This window comes from Halichoerus grypus, chromosome 7 (genome assembly GCF_964656455.1).
Source record: "Halichoerus grypus chromosome 7, mHalGry1.hap1.1, whole genome shotgun sequence".
NCBI lineage: Eukaryota > Metazoa > Chordata > Mammalia > Carnivora > Phocidae > Halichoerus > Halichoerus grypus.
This window is the reverse complement of record NC_135718.1, coordinates 24,085,329-24,109,912: the sequence shown is the minus strand read 5'-3', so window position 1 is coordinate 24,109,912 and position 24,584 is coordinate 24,085,329. Positions and strand designations below refer to the sequence as shown.

Sequence of the window (24,584 nt, the reverse complement as noted above, 5' to 3'; positions counted from 1 at the left end):
TCCCTCTTAACTAAAATAATCTTTCCCAAATATCCAGGGTTAGGTCCCTGAAAATTGCCTAGGTCAGTGGCTTCTCATATGAAGAATAAGATCCAAAGGGAAAAATACGATTAGCAGGTGAATTTACAAAAGCCCTTGTCCCCCCCCCCCCTTTTTTAATGGTCACTGAATTAAACCGTAAAGACAGCACGCTAAATAAATAGTATATCAGTGACAATCTGCAATTCTTAAATTAGTCATAATGGGTACTGTGCAATTAATTTCCACTCACCATCCTTTGTACCCTGGAATCTTTCAGGGTGTCCTTCCCACGCAGATGTAACGATGCTTATGAATTAGGGTTTGTTCTGTGGCAGATAGTAGGCATGCTGGTGAGCATTGTTTTCTCTATCTCTTCCTATAGCCATTGCCTTTGTGATTTTAGGATTTGAAGCAGTGACTCTTCACTCTGGGGTTCCACCCCATTCTCAGACATGCACAGTAGCGACTTGGTTGCTTGAAACAGCAAACACTTTGGATGATCTTGATGCACCTGTTTGATATTTATCAAACCTCTCCTAAAGCACCTGGTTATTATCTGTGCCCGTGACAACATTGTGCCAGATCCCATGTCTGCTGCCCATCTAAGCCCTGTGGCCGCACACTCCTTCTGAGGGCAGGAGTCCACAGCTGGGTTTGCGTCTTTCTTTAGTGCTCCTAATGTGGCAAAGACAAAAGGAGCAAATCAAAGCCCCTGCATGGAACCAAAACAAAACATGAAAAATAATTCAACAGAAGTAATGAAAATTACTTCTAACCCAAATGCTATAGACTTGTTTTATTATTATTATTATTATTTAATTGTGAAACTTCTTTTTCCTTCTCTCCCCTGGGGTGGACTTGCTTTTTTAAAATATGGGAAGTAAATACGTTGCTGAAAAAGTATATGGCTATCGATGTGTTAAATTTGTCTGTATTTCCACAAAAGAGGTACTGCAGTGGAGAGGGGTTTGCTGCCCTGAGTACTGTAGGTGGGGCTGGTAATGCCCGGGCTGCCCACAGCGCTTCCGGTAAAGGTTTTGCTGACTACTTTTATTCAGTTGGAGCGAGCTTCTCTGGCTAGGGCGCAGGTAAGCCACAAATACAGTGCATTGAATAGTTGGTCAAGCAAACTCAGAGACCCTTGAGTGACCTTCCCTCAGCCATGCATCAGATGTTTATTGAGCGTGTGCTTTCCTGAGCCCAGCAAAGAAAACTGGAGCGTGAAATGAGTGACGCTCTATGCCTTTGAGGAACGGAATATCTAGGTGGTCAAGTGAGATGAATACAAGGGAAACAAAATGTAGCTAATGTTTTTAAATATATAAAAATACTTAGAAATTTTCAGATATTTTATTTTTTAAAGATTTATTTATTTATTTTAGAGAGAGAGCACGCGCAAGCATGAGCAGGAGGAGCAGAGGGAGAGGGAGGGAGAGAATCTCAAGCAGACTCTACGCTGAGCCTGGAGACCGACACAGGACTCGATCTCATGGCCCTGAGATCATGATCTGAGCGGAAACCAAGTGTCAGACACTCAAGCAACTGTGCCACCCAGGCGCCCTGAAATTTTCAGATATTTTAAACATGAAATCATAGTTCAGTGTGATAACAAATTGGCCAACGGAGTTCATGGAATGCAGAGATTATTCTGTTGGTATATTCAGGACACTTCACGGAAGGGAAGGAATGAAAATGGGCCTTGAAGGAAAGAATGGGCAGGGAGGATGCTGGGCTGTCCAGGCTCAAGAGTAGCATTAGCCAAGACAGGAATGTAGGGTAAGGCATAGTGATTTGAACAAAACTTTCTGGAGAGTATTTGGTAGAGCACATGGTTGTGTTGTCATGGTTGAGCCTGAGAGCAATATGGGAACTCTGTTGTGAAGTGTCTCAGTTGCCAGCCTTGGTTTTCATGACCTGTAAAGGGTACTGGCGTTTCTTCTAGAGAGGAAACACTATGTTCAGAGCTAGACTGGGGCGGATCCAACCTGCAGTGCAAGGTGGGCTGGATGGTTTAAAGCATGGAGAGTAGGTGGGCACCAGGGGTTCCTGCTCCAGAGAGCAGGTCAGGAATACCAGTCCTGAGTTGGGAGGTACTCTCATTGCCATCTCCATTGACATCCCCTTACTATCTTACCTTCCCCCCCACACTTTTCCTGTGCTCAGAGCAGTGCTTACAATGTGCACAGATACTTATCCAGCTCCCCAGTTTTTCCAAGAGCAGGCAGTGGGTAGCATAATCCTGTTGAGATTCTTGAAAGGGCTGTAATGGGAAAAAGTGTATGTGTGTGAAGAGAGAGAGGGAAAATCATTATTATGAAGATAATATCAGCTCATTACAGAATATTTGGGAAGTATAGGAAAGTGTAAAGAAAAAATGAAAATTACTTATGATCTTGCCACACAGTTGTAACTACCAACATGTGAATTTTCCTTCGAGTTGTTTATGCATAAATATAGGCATGAGATATAAACAACATTTAACAAAATTGAGATTATGCCTTATGTGTTTTCAGCCTGCTTTTATACACACTGCTTAAGCATCTGATTATTTTTCACATGTCATAAAACTATTTGAATTCATACTGAATGGCTGCATAATATTCCATTGAATGGGTTTGGCCTACTTTATTTAATCATTCTATCAGATACTTGTGTTGTTTCCAGTTTTTTATTATTATAAATAACCCTGAGATGATCTTATAGGTGCTTAGCTTTTTATTGGGTCCCTGATGGTTTCCTTGGACAGAATCCTAGAGGAGTAATGACAGGATCAAAGGTATGAATATTTATAAGAGTCTGGTTCCATATTGCCCCTATGCTTTCCAGAACGGTCATGCCAACTTCTACTCGCATCCACACCGATTATCTGCTTACTTTACTCCACTGCCTTTGCCATGGTCACCAGTGTCCTCCAGGTTGCTGGGTTCAGTGGTCAATTCTCGGTGCTCATCCCACTTAACCATCAACTGCATTTGCCACAGTTGAATACTCTCTTCTCTGAGAGCCTCTCTATCCTTGGGTTCAAGGTTTTGAGGACACTGTACTCTTTGGGGTTTTCCTTCCCTTCTCACACTCCTTTTCTGGTGCCCCCTTATCTCTTTGACCCTTCAACAGGGCACGAGAGCTCATTTTTCCATTTGCTGTCTTGTTGATCTAGAGATTCCCATCTTTAAATGCTATTCAAACACGGATACCTTGTAAATTCCTATCTGCAGGCCAGCCCACTCTGAAAATGAGCCTTGTCTACCCATTGTCTACTTAATGGCCCCTTTTGGATGTCTGTTAGGCATCTTAAACCTAGCCTTTCCACAGCCATGTTTCTTATTTCCCAAGCACCCAGCCTGCCCTTCTACAGGCTTTCCTATCTCATAAATGCTAATTTTGTCTTCCCAGTTGTTCAGTCCTAAACCCTATCAGACAATTTGAGTTATTTCCAACTTTTGATTATGATAAGCAATATCGAGATGAACATACAGGTAGAAAACTTTGTAATGGGTCTCCTCACTTTCTCTTAAACCCCCCCCCCCCCATCTTATCTATAAGCAGACCCTTTTGACTTTTCCTTTAAAATATAACCAGAGGGATGCCTGGGTGGCTCAGGCTGTTAAGCATCTGCCTTCTGCTCAAGTCATAATCCCGGGGTTCTGGGATCAAGCCCCGCATCGGAGCCTGCTTCTCCCTCTCCCTCTGCCCCTCCTCTCCCACCTCATGCTGTCTCTCTCTCAAATCAGTTAATCAATCAATCAATCAATCTTTAAAAAAAGAATAACCGGAGATGGAGTACATCTCAGTACCTCAGCACTCACCTTAGCCCAGGCCAACAGCCTTTGCCTCTGGATCATTACCATGGCCTCCACCTGGACACTGACCCCATCCTCGCTATGTCCCCCCTCCTGTGATGCTCTATGCAGTCAGAGTGGCAGCTGGACTGACAGGATCAAGATACAAACCATGGCCTGTCAGTGCCTTGCTCAAAGCCTGCCAGTTCTTTCCATATCACTTGGGACCCTGTCTCCAACATTCTATCTCCTTCCCTCTGTTCTAGCTCGCTGGACTCCTATACCCTTTTTCTAATGTCACCTTCTCAGTGAGCCTTTCCTGACTGGTAGAACTGTAGACCTTCTTCAGCGCTTCCTGTCTCCATTCCTGCTTTATTTTGCTCTGAAGGACTTATCACCATCTGATAAGCGGCATATTTTACTTGTTAGCTTATTGCCTCTTCTTCCCCCACTAGCATGTTTGCTTTTTGAGGGCAGGGATTCTCGTTTGGTTTGATTATTGCTCTTATTCCAGTTCTTATAATAGAGCCTGGCATAAAGACTCAGTAAATTATGGTTGAGTAAGTAGTGTTTATGTGTTTGTTTGATTAGTTTTAAATTTTCCTCAACACATTGTTTTATGTCATTTCGTGCCTAATTGTGTATTTTTATTTTTGTGGGTTTTTTAAAAAAGGTTTTATTTATTTATTTGAGAGAGAGTGAGCCAGTGTGAGTGGGGAGGGGCAGAGGGAGTGGGAGAAAGAATCTGAAGCAGACTCTGCACTGAGCACAGAGCCCCACGTGGGGCTTGATCCCATGACCTCTAGATCATGAACTGAGCTGAAACCAAGAGTCGGACGCTTAATTGACTGTGCCACCCAGGGACCTCTATTTCTGTGTTTTTAAAAAAATTGTGGTAAAATGCTCATAACATAAAATTGACTGTCATAAACCATTTTTAAGGGCACATTCAGTTAAGTACCTTCCCATTGTTGTGCAACCAGTCTCCAGACTCCAATCATTTTGCAAAACAAAGTCTCGACCCATTAAGCAACTCCTCATTCTTCATTCCCCTAGCCACCCATCATTCCACTCTCAGTCTCTATGAACTTGACTACTCTAGGTACCACATGTAAGTGGAATCATACAGTATTTGTCTATTTGTGACTGGCTTGATTTGCTTAACATAATGTCCTTGAATTTCATACATGTTGTAGCGTGTATTATGAATAATGCTTTAACGAACATGGGTGTACAAACATCTCTTCGAGACCCTGCTTTCAATTCTTTGGGGTATATATCCAGAAGTGAAAATGCTGGTTTGCATGAAATTCCATTTTTAATGTTTTGAGGAACCACCATACTGTTTTCCATTGTAACTGTACTGTGTTACATTCCCACCAAAAATGCACAAGGCTTCAATTTCTTTACATCTTCACCAACACTTGTTATTTTCAGGTTTTAGTTTTAATCTTTTTTGATCATAGCCATCCCAGTGGATGCCAGGTGTGCTGTCCCATTTGTGGTTTTTATTTGTATTTCCCTAATGATTACTGATGATGAACATGTTTTCATGTGCTTTTTGGCCAATTTTTGTATGTTTTTTAGGGAAAATGTCTATTCAAGTTCTTTGCACATTTTTTAATCCAGTTGTTTGTTTTATGTTGTTGAGTTGTTGTTTCTGTGCTTTTTCCCCCCGACTGGCCTCAATGATTATTGCTTTATTGGTGATGCTTATATTAAATCCTGAAGGACAAGGAGAAACATGCTCAATACAATGGGTGGGGGTAGAAAGATAGGGAGTCTAATCTTGGCAAAGTGAGTGTCATGTATAAATGGTATTAAGTGAAAGAGACATGTGTAGAAGCATAAATATTCATTGATGTATATCTGTAAAATATATACATAGTTTATATATTTTTCTCAAAAGAGGATTTATATGTATATGTGTGTGTGTGTGTGTGTGTGTGTGTATATATATATATGTAATGTATATATTATGATAAGGTTTCTCAACAACAGTACTGTTGACATTTTGTGTTGGATAATTATTTGTTGTGGGGTACTGTCTTGTATATTGTAATGTGTTTAGTAACGTATCTGGCCTTCATCATGAGATGCCAGTAACTCCCTCCCCTGCCCCCAATGGTGGCAATTAAAATGTCTCTATACATTGCTAAATGTCCCCTGGGGACAGAAAGGCCTCCACTCCTGCCCCAGTTGAGAACCACTGATATAAGAGGTGTTAGATAGATGGTGGATGGATGGATAGATAGATAGATGGACAGATGGATAGATAGATGGATGGATGGGGGTGGTGGTGAATGCTGGTATGTTGCTATATAGTGATTAAAAGCCTTATCTATAACAGGCTCTATTTATGTGTAAGTCAATACTCAACAACATATCAATTATGTCAGTTGGTTTGGGGGTCAGCTTAAAGAGCATCTTTCTTACATTTTTTGTGAGCTTGTATTGATATTATTGTTATTTCTTATTGAGCACTAACTGTGCTAAGCGTCTCCTATTAAGACTCAATTATACAGTAAATTATAGTATTTCTCCTTTTCTAGTCAGAGGGAGTCTACTTGTATTCTGAGACCATTTTCAAAGCATTGAACTACAATTTGTTCCTTTGCATTTCCGAGCTTTCTGGCAGAGGGAGAGTCTGAGAAACCTTTAGCTTTCACCCATTTTATAGATGGCAGACAGAACAGAGAGGATATAATCGACTAAAATAACATATTCATCAGTGGTACTGTAAGCCACGCCGAGTAACAGGAAAGGGCGCATTGAGGAAAGATTTGTGGGGAGGATTTTGACCTCTTCAAAACTAATTTTGACTGGTTTAGGTACAAATAAACTTAACAGGCTTTTGAAATCCTAAGTTGGCTAAGCACAGCCCCTGCCTGATTCCTGGATTCCATGCGAGTCCCTTGCAATTTGCAAAACCCTATTACAATTAGGGCTGCTGTTATTCAACTTTCTGAGGAATTTCCTGCAAAAAAACATTACACACACACACACACACACACACACACACACAAAAGATATTCCAAATGTTGGTAAACTCTAAAGCTTGTCCAATTCTAATCTGAGATACAGACAGTTCACATACAGTAAACAGCCAAATCCATAGAGACTGGTTGTATGAGGTTCTCACACCTAGCTCGGTGATGTGTTGAATTCCTCCAAGAATCTTCCTTTGAAGAGAGGAGAGTGGTCATTCAAAGCCACAAATAAATTTAGCACATTCACAATTACCTACCGATGGGTGTTCATGGTGGCAGTGTTGCTATGTGCTAATAGAGTGCATTTTTAAAAGAATATTACCAGCAATGTAAAATGCATGTAAAATGTAGTTTTTTTCTCTTTTACCCTTTCATGGTTTTTCTAATTGTGGTTAAAACAAAACAAAACAAAACAAAACAAAACAAAACAAAAACCAAAAAAACCAAAACATCTAATAGGAGATCTGCTCTCTCATCAAACTCTTCAAATGCTACAGTACAGCGTCATTAACTCTGAGCACGATTGTTGTACAGCAATGCTCTGGAACTTTGTCTGCACCTCTGTTCACTGAACAGCAACTCCCCTTTCCCTCACGATGGATCCCTTTCACTTTTATCCACAAAGCTCAGGAATGATGGGAGCCAAGAGGGAGGCAATATAATCCCCAAATTGCTTCAATTTGTATCCAGCCTGCTTGGCATCGCTTCTGACTTCAGTTGTGCTCTTACCCTGGGTGATTTAAAGATAAAGGTTAATGTTTATTTAGCAGTTACACACCTGTGCTAAGCTCTTTGAATCATTATCTCATTTAATCCTCTCAACAGCATTGTGAGTTAGATACAATTATTATCTTCTCTCTCTCTCTTTTTTTTTATAGATGAGGTAAGAGACTTGGAAAAAATTGAGTAATAGCCTCACGTTTCCACACAAAGTAGTAGACTGAGGATTTGAACTTAAGCCACCTGCCCCCAGAGCCTATAGCATTAATAACTCTCCTAAACCATATTTGAAATATCCTTTTCCCCTTCCAGTACACACATACACCCCCACTGCAGATCTTACGTCAGGAAAAGCTGGATAAAGAATCGAAGCAAAAGCAAAATAGAACAAAAGTCTCCAATGGAAACTCTTCCCCGTTCACATTGTCCAAATCGCACAAATGCAGAATGCACAGACGTCTAAGGCATCCCCGAGGGTTTTACACATACGTACCTGTAACTAAAAATTAAGGGGCGGGGGTTGTACATTTCTTTGTTTCAGTACAAATAAACTATCATAACTTCATAAGAGTCACCTGCCTAGTTCATAAATTCAGTCCACAGACATATTCAATTTGGGTACAATTTAAAAAAAAATCTAATTTTAGATATTTTAAGGAAAGATGTGCGCCTTTCATGTTGGCAGATTCTTCACCACTCCTTGTCTTGCTTTTTTCCCTTCATTTACTTATTTTACTTGCTTTGCCCTCTTAAGCATTTGCGTTTGAAATCCCTGCTTAATAGTAAAAATTGGGATGGTTTTAGTTACATATGTCATATATTAAAATACAATACCCATATTTTATCTTGAGACAACTTCTGGTGAGGCATTTGCTCTCATATTTATCTTAATATTATGGTCCTTCCTTCCTTCCTTCCTTCCTTCCTTCCTTCCTTCCTTCCTTCCTTTTTTCACTAACATTTTATTTCCTCTTTGGATTCCTACTTATTTAATTCTTCATGGCCTCTAGGCCAGAGGTGGCTATGAATGAGAGGAGGAAAGGGGTTTTCTTGAAGCTGCTTTTTTTTTTGGTAGATTTCTTAGAGATGCTTAAGAAAAGGCTGCAGCCTTGCTTCTCTGACTCCTTCTTGTCCCTTGGCAAAGAGAGCCAAGCGCTGTGGCCGAAGGTGCAGGAAGTGGAAGTGCTGGGGCAGGTAGTGGCGTTGGGGCTGCTCAGAGGACGTGGCGGGCAAGTTGCTTTCCTCCTCTGGGCTCGGTTTCCTCATCTATAAAACACAACTGACGATACCTCAACTAATTTGTGTGAGGGTTCGATAAAGTATCTGGTGAGGTGCCCAGCGCAGAAGCGAGATCCAGAACATACAGGTTTCTGTTTCCCTTTATTTCATTCTTCTCAGAAACTGGGATTGAATACAGACACTGCTAGTGATACCAAAGTATATGAAAGGGTTTCTGATGAGAATGTCAGAAAGGTTGCAATAAAAATGGGCTCTTCCAACAAAAGCTCTCTCAAACCACCATGCAGTGTCAATATGCCTCATGTATGAATTCATGAATGTACGTGTGTGTGCTCCTGAATGCAGCATCGCTGTATGTGTGAGCATGTATGTGTGTGTGACACACATACATGCAGCATGTGTGTGTGGATAAATGTGTGTGTGTGTGTGTGTGTGTGTGTGCACCCAGAAGGAAACTGCTGGGGGAAGAGACTACATTGCACTAGATATTTGATGGTAACCCTTATTCAGTATATAGTAACTCACGGTATATAAAATAAAGTCCATTTATGATGTTGGTCTTATCTTCTAATTAAAATCATAGGCATGAAGCTTCTTTATACCTGCATAAAATAAGCAGTTTAATTTCTCTGTACTAGGGGAAAAATGATTTCATTGCCTGTTTCGTAGCCCATCAGCACGTGGTGGGAAGCAAGTCAGGGTGGTGAGGAAAGCTTCATTCTTCCTCAGTGTATTTGTCCTCTCAGACTTCACGAGGAGCATGGATGCAGCCTCTTTGAGGTGTTCTCAAGGGCAGCAGGGGGGCTTTTATCTGCTGCCTCTACCCCTTCACATTGCCAAGGGAGGTGAAGCTATTTTGTCTATGAAAAATCCACCTCAGAACGTTTCCCCTAGATTATTCACGTATGAATGAAAAAAAAATATTGCATCCATTCCTTAAAAATTTGCTGATAACTAGTAATAACTTATTTCAATGAAGCCAAAGCAAATATTTGAGAAAAAGAAAGTAAGCTTGTCTTGGAAGCTATAAAGGAGTAAAAGAGGAAAAGGACTATGAATCTTTGCAGTTAAAGGGATTGAATCTGTTTTAAAGCTTACTTTATAATAGTAATATATGCTATGGGTAACATTTTTAAAATCCTGCTATTTAATAATTTTATTTTATAAGGTTTGGGAATGGTTTTTGGCTTCATTTTGTACTTTGGGCCCTGCGGCTCAGACCACGTGTCGAAGTAGCCCTATTGACTGGTGGCAGTAGAGCGAAAGACAGGAAATAACTCTTAAGAGGGAATAAGCTCATTTGCTCAGTCACTCAGCAAACATGAGGAACTCAAAGAAGCTGGGTCTCTCTGGATAATAAAGGTCAAAAGGGCTGTGGTGCTGATGAAACCAGAGACAAAAGCAGGGGGCAGAGTTTGCTAGGCTGTTTTAAGGATTTTAGAATATAGGAAGATCAATGATAAGCCATCGGATGGTTTTATGTAGGGGGATGTTGGAATCAGATTTGTATTATAGGATAGTTGTTCTGGCCACAGTGTGACAAAGTGGATGGGGGGCAAGTGAGGACAGCACTGTGATTGGCTAGGGGTATTTTACAGTAATCCAGTGTAGAGATTATCACGTTTTGGACTATGGCAGTTACAATAGCAGGAAGAGAATGGATTTGATTTTAGAGCTAATTAATCGGTAAAATACATGGGTATTTTGAGAGGCGAGTGGGAAAGCAGAGTCAAGGATGAATCTCGGGTTTTTGGCTTTATATTGAAGCATTGGTGGAAACATGAACTGGGCCAGGCAGGACATGGTGGGAAAGGGATAGGACTGGGATCAGGTACATTGTGGGGCATGGTGAGTTTGAGGTGTTTGTGGACATCCAAATAGAAGATTCTGCCAGGAAGCTGAATCTGAGACTGAGAGGAGACCTCAGGTCCAGATTGAATTTTTGAGCTGTCCCAGAAAGATGGCAATTGAAAAAAAATAAAGCTTGGAAGAAGTCACTGAGGAACAGTGCATTGAATAAAAAGAAAAGAGGGTCTACACTGAGGGTTTAGCAATGGTCATTATTATAAGGAGATCAGAGAAGGTTGAGTATTCAAAATAGATGAAAAGGAAGACAAGATGAACTTGATGTTATGGAAGCCCCTGGAAGGGAATGCTGAAAGGAGGATGGAATTGCCATTGGTATCAAAGACTGTCAGGAGTTCAACTGCGGGAAAGGTCTGAGCGTCTAAGTGTCTGTTGGATTAAATACTGGAAAGTCAGTCACGGGGTTAGTGAGATCAATGTCTTCGAGGTACTATAAGTAGAAGCCAATCTGCGCTGATGGGAGGGGGCTTTTACGTTAAGTACTGAAAGGTCAATGATAATTAGAGCGATCACTTGTAAGACTGTATGTTATGCCACCTGTCAAAGCCATTTTCGGATATCGTGCTACTCAATTATTGTGGAAACTAGAGTTAAGTAGGTTTCCAAGGTGACCCAAGATGAACAGAGAAGCGTTGAGTTTGAATCTGCTCCCTTGGATGCCAAAGCCTTTCTACTACACCATTCTGTCCCTTTGGCTTAGTGATGATGCACTTTATTGAGCAGCAGTCTTTGCCCCAGGGGCCTTTGGGGATGTGGGCTTTGGAAAGTATCTAGAACAAAGTGATCATTGAAACCACTTAAGTCAATTAAATCACTCAAACAATTCATTCAGAAAGAACAAAACAAACAGTGGGATAAGAGGGAGATCCTTTTCAAGACTAAAGGGCAGGTAAGAACAATGGTGTGATGAAGAGTGCCCTGGAGAATTGAGGGAGGGGGAGGGGCAGAGGGCTTGTGTGATGGTCTCAAGGTCAGGGGACAGAGGAGCATAAGAATATGCTCTCACTACTTAAAAGATGAACATCAACAATGAAACTACCTATAAGATGGACATCACAAAATGAAGCCTCATTTGTATGCACACCTAACCATGCATAATATTCTAGCTCCATTCAGCAACGAAGGGCTAAATCAGGGAAAAAATGCCAATATTTCATATAGAGACCCACATGCCCCTTTCTGTGCTGTGACATACAAGTACAGATGACTTTATATTTATGCTTTAATTTCTTGTATTTATTCTTTCATGCTAACTCAATCTGTATTTTCTCTCCTCTCCTTTCTTTAGATCATGCTTCTTAGTGATCCTGAAATGGAGAGCAGTATATTAATCAGCTCAGATGAGGGGGCCACCTATCAGAAATACCGGCTCACTTTCTACATCCAGAGTCTGCTCTTCCATCCCAAGCAGGAGGACTGGGTGCTGGCCTACAGTCTGGATCAAAAGGTGAGCAAACACTGTCTTTATTCACATCTTGTCACCCAGGTACTACCTGGTGAAAAGCACTTGTTTACTTAGTCCAGATGTTGGAGGGGATTCAGTGACGTTTCATCATTCCAGCCGGGTTCATTTTGTCTGTAGCAACGAACTTTCTTTTCTGCTCTTTAGTATCAAACTATGCAAGCAGCTCTATTATTGGCAGTGCTGTGCATCATTTCATAGGCTTAAGATGGTTTCCTCTATAATTTTACTCATTTGACCTTTAAAACAACCCTGTGAAGCAAGTAGGAAAAGTGTATTCATAGTAATTTTATAGTGATTGTAGTAAACGAAGGTGCCGAAGGGCTAAGGTGTTTGTTCAAGCCTGCCCAGCCAGTAGTTGGAAGAGCCACAGCTGGAATGAATGTTGTCAGATTCCAAGTCTAGGGACTATTCCAGCATACCATGCTGCGTTGATTTGGTAAAATTTGAATATACCATTTTTGTAGTTTAGCAAAGGAAGGGAAGTCTCAAACACGTCCATTTTGTTGTTTTCTAAAAGTACCTTCAAGATATAATGACCCAATAAGTCCTCTTCGAGCTCAAGATCCATTTATCCAGCTGTGTACTTGACCTTGTCTCTTGTATGTCTCAGAAGCCTCTTGATTCAATGGATTCCAAAAATGGACATCTGCTCTCCCTCCAACATAGCTGGTTCTCTTCCAGTTTTCCCTAATTGTATCCATTTGGTTGCAAAAGTCAGAGACCTAGGAGGTATCCTTAATACTTCCTCATTCCTAACCTAGCATCTCTAACCTATCATTCTATCTCCATCTCATAATTCCATGGACTTCTGTTACCACCACCACTCAAATCTAGGTTATATCTGTCATTCGAGTGTTGACCAGAGCCTCTTCCAGTGTTTATACTATAACCTGAACAATCTATTTCCCAAATGTAGATCTTAGGATTTCCGCATTTTCTCCTTGTTCACAGAAAAAAGACCACAGTCCTCTGTAGAATCTACTAGGGCCTCCTTAGCTGGTCCCTCCTCTGACTTGACTCACTGTTACCATGTTCCCTTGAATGTCCTTCTTTCAGTTCTTCATCCCAGCTGTCTTCCTGGCTCCATTCCTGGGCCTAAATCTTCTTCCATGAAGTCAACTTTGTCGCTGTTAGATCTCAGATCTAGTATCACTTCCTCAGGACGTCTTCCCCTAAACTCCCTGACAAAGTTAGATGCTCCGTGGTGTTCTTTCCCGTAGTACCATCCACTTCCCCTCCAGAGGGCCTGTCACGGGTGAGATTTTACATTGACTTATGTGATCTTTGGATTATCTGTGTTCCTCACTGGACTACAAGCTCCAGGAGGGCAGGGCCACGTCTAGTTTTGCTCATGGATGTTGCACCGGGGCCGGCACAGTGCCTGGTTCTTAAAAGGTGCTCAGTAAATATCTGTGAGGTGGACAAATTAGTGGATGGATGCATAAATGCTATGGTAAGCGTGCTGTAGCTGATGAACTTATACTTAAGAAAAGGGACTTTAGATTATTTTTCTTTGTGTTTCCTTAGTATAGAACCTTAGTACAGTGCTTGATACCAAACTATTAGGTAATCATGTTGTGGAATCAATCAGTGAAAGAAAATAGATAAAATAATTATAAGCACTGCCTTGTGTAGAGATATCCACGATTAACCTTAATTGAAATAGCTTCGCTTCTTCTCTTCTCTCTTAAATCCTGATACAGTTGCTCCTCGGTATATATTTGAATATGTGATTTTAAATGTGAGTGTGTGTGTGTGTGTGTGTGTGAGAGAGAGAGAGAGAGAGAGAGAGAGAGAGAGAGAGAGATGTCAGCACCTTTAAACAATAATTTCAGCATAACCTTTATATCTCTCATTAGTGGAGCCTCATGGTGGGTGCCAGGTGCTTAATGCAATCCCCTAAGGACAGCCACATGACATTTGCAAAGCGAAAGCCATTGCAAATACATTTCTTTCATGGCATCAAGTGGCTATTGTATGAAAGACTTAGCCAAATGTCAGGTAGTCTGTGAGTTTGGATGCTTCGTATTGCTATGAATTTTGAAGCTATATTGAAAAATAAATTTTTTGGCTATTGTTAAAGGCTGGATGGTAATTTATTTAGATGACACTCAGAAAACCTAAACTATGTTTTTATTTATACAGAGACAAGCTAGATTAGACATCTCATGCCAAGAGGTTGATAAACCAAATGCGGAATGCCTTGGGTGTATCCAGAAGGAGGATCCTTTTCCCTCATCTCCATAGCACTGAGAACATCTGGGGCATTGCTCATGAAGTAGTCTTGTGGATATAATGCATTCAAAATACTTTCAGGCTTGGTGGCTGCTTTTTTACATAGTAAAAATATTTGGAAATGTGGCAGTGGGTGTTGATGGATTTTCCTAATCACGCTGCACATTTCTGGATGTATTATTCCTTAGGTACTCTTTCTTGTTAACATCTTTTGCATAAAGTGGCTGAATGTTCTTCAGGCCCATAAAGTTTCTAACTGGTACCCTGCCATTCTTCTAAATAAATTGTGTGAGGAGGCAGACGATGCCCCTGGCAACTTTTGCAGAACTGGCATAAAACACCTAGCCTCCATCATCCAGGGTTTAGAGGAGTTTTTCTTTAATTTATTGGTTTAGAGTCAAGGAGAGGGATGCTATGCAGCAGCGGATGGAGAGTTGAGATTGATATACAAATGTCTTATTTCAGACTGAAACCTTCTCTGATGTGCATGCATTGAGGCATCTGGTTTCTTCTAGAGAAAATGAAAAGTGTGAGTAGGAAGGTAACTGCAGCATCGAAGGGAGATGTTTGTGGTGAGGAGTGAATCGACGTTTCCATTATTGTGCCTTTGATGAAATGCACTAGCAATTTCTTTAGAATCGGTAAGGCTATCTCGTTATGTTGTATGTATTACAAAAGACCTAATTGAATGATATTTTAAAGGGACAATATCCAATTGCTTTACCTTCCAAATTGCTACCTCAAAGCTGCAGGAGACTTGCCAAGAGATCTCACTCGGTAAAGCCACTGCTGGAGAATTAAGGAAATATGTTCTGGATAGAACAAAATTGCAGCTAGAAATTGAGACATGCTCATAACTTTGTGTTAGTTGAGACCCTGGATGGCAGGTTGTGAGTCAGCTAGGAAATGTGGCTACCTTGTACTGGTCAAGGCCAGGTTGTGGGAGATCACCCAAGCCTCCCAACTTCCAAAGCTGCAAACCGGTGGGGAGGTAGGGACAAATGCACCTTGCACTTGGCCCTTTGGAGGACCATGGCTCTCCAATTTTGATGTGTCACAATATAGCAAAGTTATTCTGTTTCCTGTTCAGCTTGACCTGGGCTTTTGACCAAGTCCTTCCATTCTGGCCATCCTAGGAGCTTCCTGATTCCTGCTCCTCTTCTGTCCTGTAGATTCTCCTGGCACTTTTCATTTTAATATAAAAGAACTCAGTACTTACTGAAGATGAGAGATTCTTTCTTGGGTATATGAATCTTGGGAAATGCTTTATAAGAATCTTTGTGAAACAACTGGCAGAAGTAATAGGTTATGGTTGATCAAATTGGAATAATAAAAGAAAAGCTATGCTTCTCTTCTCTCTGAATCAAAGCCCTAGAATGTCTTTGGAGGGCTGTATATTTACAGTTATTTAAGAGGCTAGATTCTCTTTTGTTTCCATCAGGCTGTGGCCTCACTGACGACTGAAACTACACTGTGATGTTTTGGATTAGCTGGAGGGCTCAATATTATTATTCAAACTGAGATTTTTAAAAAAAGACTTTGAGATAGGTTTTGAGGATATTACAGTCCTCTAAATGGATAGGTGTTGTTCTCATTGCTGTAGAAAGCTGGATTTTTAAACATCCCTTATTTTGACAAGAGACTTGGTTTGATTTTTTATTTGTTTTTGTTTTTTTTTAAAGTGGGTACATGCTCATGTATTCACAGATGCATACGTCCTGGCACAGGGGTCTTCCGCAGGAGACAGTTGAAAACAGCTGTTTTTCTGCAGAAGAGGTAGAGTTACAAAACTCTCTATTATCATTTATCTTCTTGGCAACATGAAACTTTAACAGGTACAGCTGGCTTTGGAGATCAGAGATGAGGAACTCCATGGGATTTCAGATTCTGTTGTTTTTCAGACGCTTCCGGCCTAGACTGGTCTAGAATTAACAGTATTTTCAACGTAAAAAAACACTTTCTGAAACACTAGCACACATAATGAAGGGTTGCTGTTCTAGTAGTCGGGTGGAGTGGGCCGCTATGTGTGTTTTTTTGTTGATTTGTTTTTTTGTTTTTGATCACCTGCTGGCAGCCAAGTTCAATAGTAGCTGACAGATTGACAGGCTGGTTAAGGAGCTGATGCAGTTTTGGGCATGGTCACTGGCCAAATAGAGTCCACAGCTGAAGAGGTGATGGTGCTTCCATGCAGGCTTTGCTGGTTGGATCCTCCCTGGGGCTGCTGTGTCCTGCATGAACAGGGCACTGGCGAATTAGAGTATCTGGACTGTGGAGGGCCTGAAAATTCAAAAGGAAGTTTAAACCCGTACTTCGGGAATGCTGGATACAAATGACGCTGTTCCTTTCATTTGTATTCTTCTCTAAACCCTCAGATTAGAACTGTAACGGTATCCAGAGCTCCAGGATTAGCAGGTGATGACAGCGTTCCTCAGTAGCCATTGGCAGAAACAGGCTTTCTAGCTCCCACCTGGTGGGGATCAAGCTGCTGGGGATTAACTAGGGATGACCGTGGTTTTGAAGCGTATCCTCCATGGAATGAGAGTACTACTGAAGGGCACCTTCTATTTAAAGAAAAACATTGCAGAGGCACCTGCGTGGCTCAGTTGTTAAGCGTCTGCCTTCGGCTCAGGTCAGGGTTCCAAGGTCCTGGGATCGAGCCCTGCATCGGGCTCCCTTCTGGGCAGGAAGCCTGCTTCTCCCTCTCCCACTCCCCCTGCTGGTGTCTCTCTCTGTCAAATAAATAAATAAAATCTTTTTAAAAAATAAAGAAAAACATTGCAATTTCATTAGGTCCCTTCCATGCCTATAAAACCATTTGTGTATCATTTAAGAGAAAGAAAATTGAGAGCCCCACTCACCTATGGCAAGCTGACTGTGCTCTTCCAGAGATCTCGTCAGTACAGTGGGGATGTGCTATCTCCATCACCATAGAAACCCGGTTTCCATGAGGCCACTTTCATGGGGGTGACAACAGAAACAGTGGGCCAAGAATGGCCTATTTTTTATCAAGGAGGTGGAGCAACCTCTGTGTTATTCAGATATTACCCTTAATCTACCTGAGCTGAGTTCTGAATGACAAAACTAGTTGAACATATAATATTAACTTGCATTCAGTGAGGGTCATGCAGTAAAAATCTCCACCCATGCCAACTTTGCTCACGAGAACATTAGCTCAAAGGAACAACCTTCAACAAAATTATGGATCTGGTGGCCTTTGTCTTCCCAAACCTGCTTCTCTGTATCATGTCCCAGAGTTTCTGTGCTCTATCTCTACCTTCTAGGTGTCCATTTTGGTAAGCTAACACATTTCTGTCAGGGAAAAGAACATTTGTTAAAATAATTAATGTAAGGTGCAGCGTATATATGTATTAGTTAGGGTACTCATGTCCTTTTCCCAACACCTTTCCCAAAGCAATTATGCTCTCATGGTAGAAGTTCAGCCAAGACAGGATTTTGGTGAAGCAGGTGACTGTAGCCACAGGTGGGAAGGACATGGAGCAGCTTCACAGCCTTTTCTTCCTTCTTCCACCCATTTCCTGTATGGAGTGACCGTGTCTTCACGCATGCCCTGATCCTTTGTGTTCACACTGCTGCCTAGTGTCCCTAATTCTGACCCTATGTTTCTAGTTTTCCTGTTGGACTCAGGACTTCTTCTGCTTATCCCTTCCTTGACAAGCCCCTCTAGACTTAGGAACCTGTCTACCTGACCTGCCCATACCTTCTATCCTGCCTCCATTCTCTGCCCCCATTTTGACCACTCACCCTGGTATGACAGCACCTGGCCTTTTAAAGTCAGGGTCAGTCTCTAAACCTTTTAAGGCAAGGTGTAACATACATATAGGAAAGTGTGCATCTCATGAGCTCGATGAATTTTCATAAACTGAATTCACCTGTGAAACTAGCACTCTGATTAAAGGAGCACATGACTGGCTTCCCAGAATCCCCTTTTTCACTGTGCAGTCATTATCCTCCACCCTCAGGGGGCCACTATCAGTCAGGGTCATTTTTTTAAAGATTTATTTATTTACTTAGAGAGAGAGAGAACGAGCAGGGAGACGGGTAGAGGAAGAGGGAGAGAGAATCCTTAAGCAGACTCCCCACTGAATGCAGAGCATGACCTGAGCCAAAATCAAGAGTTGGATGCTTAACCGACTGAGCCACCCAGGTGCCCCTGTGTATGTCTCCTGATACACATTGCCGAGGTGTCGTCCAGGAAGGCAAACTCATTTGCATGACCATCAAAACTATGTCAGAATATGGGTTTCTCCTCAACTTTGCCTAAAACTGGGTATTCTCCTTATGACACAGAAAGGAACACATTTTTGAAGATGAAACCTGTGAAATTAATTTTAAAGGGACATTTTTTTTAAAGTTTCCTTACAAAAGGTCTGGATGAATCGGGCTTACTCAACATCATTGAATTATTGCCTTTGGTTCAATCTAATTCTCTAAAGTTAATATTTTTAAATTCTCCTTCTCTGTCATTTCCCTAACCTGCTGACTTCTAACTTTTCTTCTAAGGAATTCATCTTTGTCTATTCCTTTACCAGTTTAGCCAGAAATCAGCTGCATGACATTACAAATGACCCTGACTGGGGCAAAATTGAGGCAAAACCCATATTCTGACATAATATTGATAGCCATGCAAATGAGTTTGCCTTCCTGGAAGATACCTCGGCAATGTGTATTAGGAGACATACACAGGGGCGCCTGGGTGGCTCAGTCAGTTAAGCGTCCGACTCTTGATTTTGGCTCAGGTAATGATCTCAGAGTTGTGGGATTGAGCCCTATATTGGGCTCCTCGTTCAGCTGGGAGTCTGCTGGAGATTCTCCTTCTCCCTCTGCCCCTCCCCCCACCTGGCACGTGTGTGTGCATGTGCTCTCTCTCTCAAATAAATAAATAAATAAATATTAAAAAAAGGAGACATACATATCATAACTTTGATCCAGCGATTCAGTTACTCCAGTTCTGAGACTGTACCAAGAGAATAATACCAAATGCCATGAAGTTTTAGGTATGATGATGTTTATCACAGTCATTCATAATGGGAAAAACTGCGTAGAAATTTACTTAATGTCTAACATTAAGAGACTTTATGCCAGAATATTATGCAGCCAACAAAATGGTGGTTATGATGACCATGTAACAACATGAATACTCATTAGTTCCTATTTGATACATGTATATCTCATATTATATGCATTATATATATACATATACACACACACATGCATGCGACATGTTAAGTAAAGTAGTGCTATTTGAATACAGATATGCAAAAAATAAGACAAAGGGAGGAAGAAAGGAAGCAAAGAGGGAGGGAAGGAGAAAAACGTTAAAAGGAATGGAGTTTGGAATATTGCCAAATATTTCCTGGGTTCTCTTCAGATGATGGAATTATGTTTATGGGTTTTTTTCCCATACCATTTGTTTTCTAAGTTTTCTATTATTTCATTAGATTACTTTTATAATTGAAAAAATTCTGAAAAGTAATCTACTTTAAATAGGTTCATCCCTAGTTACAAGATAGTGCTCTTAAAAAACATTTTAGGTGTGATTAGGGTCACTTTAGGTAAAATTGTCTCAAATCATTATTTATATACCTTTTCAAGAGGCAGTGTGGTGCAGAGGGAAATTTCCCTGAACTCGGAGGACATTGAATCTGAGATTTCTCTTTTCTTCAGCTTTGTTTTTCACTCTGGTCCCTTTTAAACCGGGAAACTCTAGAAATTATGTATTTTCTCCTAACAAAAATTGTACTCTTGTTGGATATAATCTCAATCTATATTATTTACAACTCAGTGATAGATATAGGTTTTATTATTTAGAAGCATCCACTATACATAGATGTTAAGGAAGTGATTTATTCTGGTAGTTTTTCAGATGAATTTTGCGACTATACCCCAAAATTGAATTAGTATTTGGTTATTTGATTTGACAGCTGTAATGGAAACAGATACTCTGGAGCCAAGGGGTGGAGATATATGCAGTGAATTAAGGTCTGTGCTGAGTAACTCTTACATGCCCATGTTATATTATTCAGCACTGGACATATAGGTGCTTCTCAGAAATGGAGAAATATGTCTTTAAATATCTCCTGTGTATGGGGAGTGACAGGTGCTTTTATGTACATTATTATATTGAATTCTCGTAGGAGTCTGCAAGGTGGATAGTATTATTTCCAAGATACATGTGAGCGTATGACTCTTGAGAGCAATGTTAACTTGCCCAAGGTCACGTAGCCAGTGAGGGGCTTGGCCTGTTCTCTATCCTAGGCTTTCCTGAGATCCCCCACTACGAGTCACCACCACACCTCACTCTCCCTAGTGGATAAACAGACTTACCACCACATCTGGGCAGAAACACATAATAGGCCACTTCACACTGAATCCCAGCCCCAGAAAACGCTGTAATAATGAGACCACAAAATCAGCCATGCCAAGACTTGACCTTCGGATGAATCCGGTGGTTCTTCTGTCACATCCCTCAGCTGATGGCACTTTCCAGGATGGGACCTTGAGGCCGGAAGCTGTCAAACTGCTTACTGATGTTAGGCCATAGGACTAATTAATTCTGCCTCCAGCAGAAAAATAAACAAGGCAGTTGTGTTTTCTTTTCAGGTTTTGTCCATTTTTGCTCTCTTTGCCCATCAATTTGTTCCAACATGTGGGTTAATATGTAGATTAAACCAAAGAGTTTGCCATTTAAATAGGTAATACTATGATTTGAAGTTTTTTAAGGAAGTTTATGGAGACAACATCTTTAATATGGTAATGAAGATAGAAGTTGAAATCATTTAACTTCATTTACAAATCATGAATATGTATTATGCTTTAAATGAAAAGAAGGGCTAAAACAGATATAGTGTTTGTTCAATTTACTAAAGAGAAGACAATTTGTCAAGATTTTTTTCCCCAAAACTCAAGCAATATGCAAATGTAGGAAAATCAGACCCCCATGTTAATTCCATGGCATGATGAATATTTTTATAATCCTAATTAGTACCAGTCATTTAGTCTAGCAATTTCCCCCAATCTAGCCAATTTGAAATTAAAATAGATGCCTTGATTACAAAACTCATTAGCACAGAAGCACCCTTCTCACTAACCAGTTCATTTAAAATGCACAAACTGAATGAAGTGTGGAACACTTGTGTTGTCAATTGGCATAAGTGAAGTGAGTCTTAATTGGAAGCATTGTGAAGTATTTGTATTGCTGCATGTTTCATTGCAGTATAATATATCATTCATTAAATGTAACAAAAGCAACTTTTAAATGGTTTAATTAAGCGGAGTTGGTGCACTTGGTAATTTTTATAAAGTTGAATGTCACAATTGTTTGCATTTGAAGTCCTGATGGGTATTAATGTCAGGAAGACGAAGTCAGACTCTGCATTCATCACTCCGATTATGTGAAGAATGGCAGATTTAATGTGAGAGGAGAAAATTAAATTCTAGAACATTGACTTCTTACTTAAAAGTACCCACATGCATATTGTCCTCATGCACATGGCCATGGAAACTCCCAAAGTGCCTGATTTCTGGCTGGGGGTGGAGAAGAAGGGCTGAGGACTAGGAGTGAAATGAAAGGAGCAAATAACAGTTGGAGATTTTTCTTTTTGTCATTTCTTTTTTAATTTTCTTTTTTAATCAAGGGAGGAAGTAGTAGGTGGAGCGAAACTCTATCCAATATATTTTCATCTACTCAAAAGAGCAATAGAGATGTGTGGCAGTGCAGATTGATGTTCTGTCTAAGCCAAATGTGGTGGGAGTGGGAGAGGAGGGGGGAAACTGGCTTGAGACCAGGGAAATGCTGGAAACGGGACTCTGCAGAAGTCCTGAGCTGGAGCCAGATAGCAAGGAGTTCGAGGCTGGATTTTGTGTAGAAGTTTACAGAATGAGTTGCCATAATGGCGGTCCTGGATGCATCAGGTATAAGACAAGCACAGATGTGCCACTGCTCTGTTGATATTTATTCTCCATTTATTCCAGATGTCAGCTGTTACCTCATGTTTATGGACTGTTTCAACCCCACATCAATGAGGATGCAAAACTCAGCCTTGTCATTGGTCTAATTTAATTTTAACAGACACTGTTGATGTCCTGTCCATATGCATTTGGTATTTCCACTGTAGTGTGCTCCCACTGATGTCTGATTGCTAGGATTTGCATTTCTTTGCTGGAAGCCTGTCTCCAGACCCTCTAGAGGCTACCCCACTCCTCTGCACGTTATGCAGTAGAAGGACCAGGGAGCCAACATGTGGGAGCGGCCCTCAGCCAGTGACCAACAGAATGTGGTGTATAGATCCTCTTGTTCCCTCACCTCTCCCATGGGACAACTCTGAGCCAAGTGTTATATACTTTTTTTCCAGAATTTTCCATTGCAGGTAAGTTTTAGTTGCCCACAGAATTAGCTGGCTTTATAATGTACCATGTATTGACTGCCTTCCATTGCCTGGATAATTTCTCTATTCCCATACCATCTCCGAAATTAACTACTTAATTCTTGGGTCATTGACTGCTCCTGGTGGCGGGGGAAGAAATCTAGAACCAACTCTGCTAAGCATTTTGTGATTAGGTGATGGTAGCTGAAGAATTCTGGTGTCAAGGATGGTAGCACATAGGTTTCCACTCAGGAAATTCCCTTGAACATTTCTATGTCCCTAGTCTCTCCTCTGTCATGCCACCCTCTGGTGAGGAAAACCGGAAGCTGAATGATGCCCCCTCCCCCAGTGATGTCCACTTCTGAATCCCCAGAACAATTCCCTACAGGGCGGGAGGGGCTGGGCATATGTGATTAAGTTAAAGACCTTGAGATGGAGAGAGAATCCTGGATTACCCAGGTGAACCCAGTGTAATCACAAGGGTTCTTCTTATAAGAGGAGGGCAGAAAAGGGAGAGTCAAAGAAATATGACAGTGGAAACAGAAATTGGAGTGATGTTCTTTAAAGATGGTGCCAGGAGGGCAGGGAATGCAGGCGGCCTCTAGAAGCTGGAAAAAACAAGGAAATGGATTCTCCCCTGGAGCCTCCGAAAGGAATTACAGCCACATGGATACCTTGATTTTAACCTGAGACTGATTTCAGATTTCTGACTTCCAGAAAATATTGTAATTTATATTCTATAAATTCTATTTATATTTATAAATTAAATTTATATTCTATAAATTATTAAAAAATAATAAATTTGTGTTGTCTTCAGCCACTAGGTTTGTGGTAATTTGTTATAGCAGTGTTAGGAAACTGATACCTTCACTGACCCTTCCCGCAGCCTCAGTAGGTCTTCTGTCCCACAGCAGACAAAATCCTCAGCTTGTCTGCACCTACTTCTTGGATGCCCAGGCATCCACAGACCCAGACTCAGGCCATCCAGGCTATACTTTGACTCCTCTTTACATTGATCCATGAAGTCCTGAAGTAAGAAGAGGTCCTCCTCAGAGGAATTCTGGTGGAAAAAAAGAAAAGTTCTTTGTCTTGTCACATATTGTATTATTTTGCTAGGCCTGCCCTAATGAGTATCATAGACTAGGTGGATTAAACAATAGAAATATAAGGTCTCATGGTTCTGGAAGCTAGAAGTTTGAGATCAAGTTGTCAGCAGGATTGGTTTCTTCTGAGCTCTCTCTCCTTGCCTTATGGATGGCCATCTTCTTTCTGCTTCTTTACATGGTCTTCCCTCTGTGTGTATCTATGTCCTAATCTCCACTTCTCAAGTGCTACTTATGACCAGTCATAGTGTATTAGGGCCCACCCTAATAACCTCATTTTAACTTAACTAACTCTTTAAATGGCCTGTCTCCAAATACAGTTACATCCTAAGGTACTGGGGGTGAGGACTTCAACATATGAATTTGGAGGGAACACAGTCCACCCATAACATATACACATGTCAAGGTTGGTGAGTGATGGAAATCTTATTGAGCTTTGGGTCTCTACTGTCCTGTATGAGGGGAGAGTAGGAGTCCCTTCCTGCTTTGTAGCCTGAGATATTCCTGAGACATGTGGAATGGAACCATCCACCAGGAAGGATTTGCAATGGGGGTGGGGGGATAATGAAGTGAGGGTGGGACTTATCCCTAAGATGGAAATCAGAGCCACATGAGAGGTCCTGAGACTGGTCAGGAAGGTTTCAAATTGACCTTTGGGCTTGACTCTGGATCAAGTTAGGAAATCATAGAAGGCATAACAGAAAAGATGGTGCCCAGGCCAAGGAGACCACTGAGAAGAACTTTGAGGGAACAGAGTCTGAAAGAAGTCTGAGATGGAAACT

At 41.1% G+C, this 24,584-nt stretch overlaps 1 protein-coding gene across 1 annotated transcript in view; it reads left to right on the top strand.

Moving 5' to 3' along the window:
* SORCS3 (sortilin related VPS10 domain containing receptor 3) overlaps window positions 1-24,584 on the top strand; it is a 578,941-nt gene that overhangs the window by 287,358 nt on the left and 266,999 nt on the right. Inside the window, exon 4 of the mRNA XM_078077136.1 lies at window positions 11,904-12,062. Within this exon, the coding sequence (XP_077933262.1) occupies window positions 11,904-12,062 (159 nt within the window). The remainder of the gene's footprint in view (window positions 1-11,903; window positions 12,063-24,584) is intronic.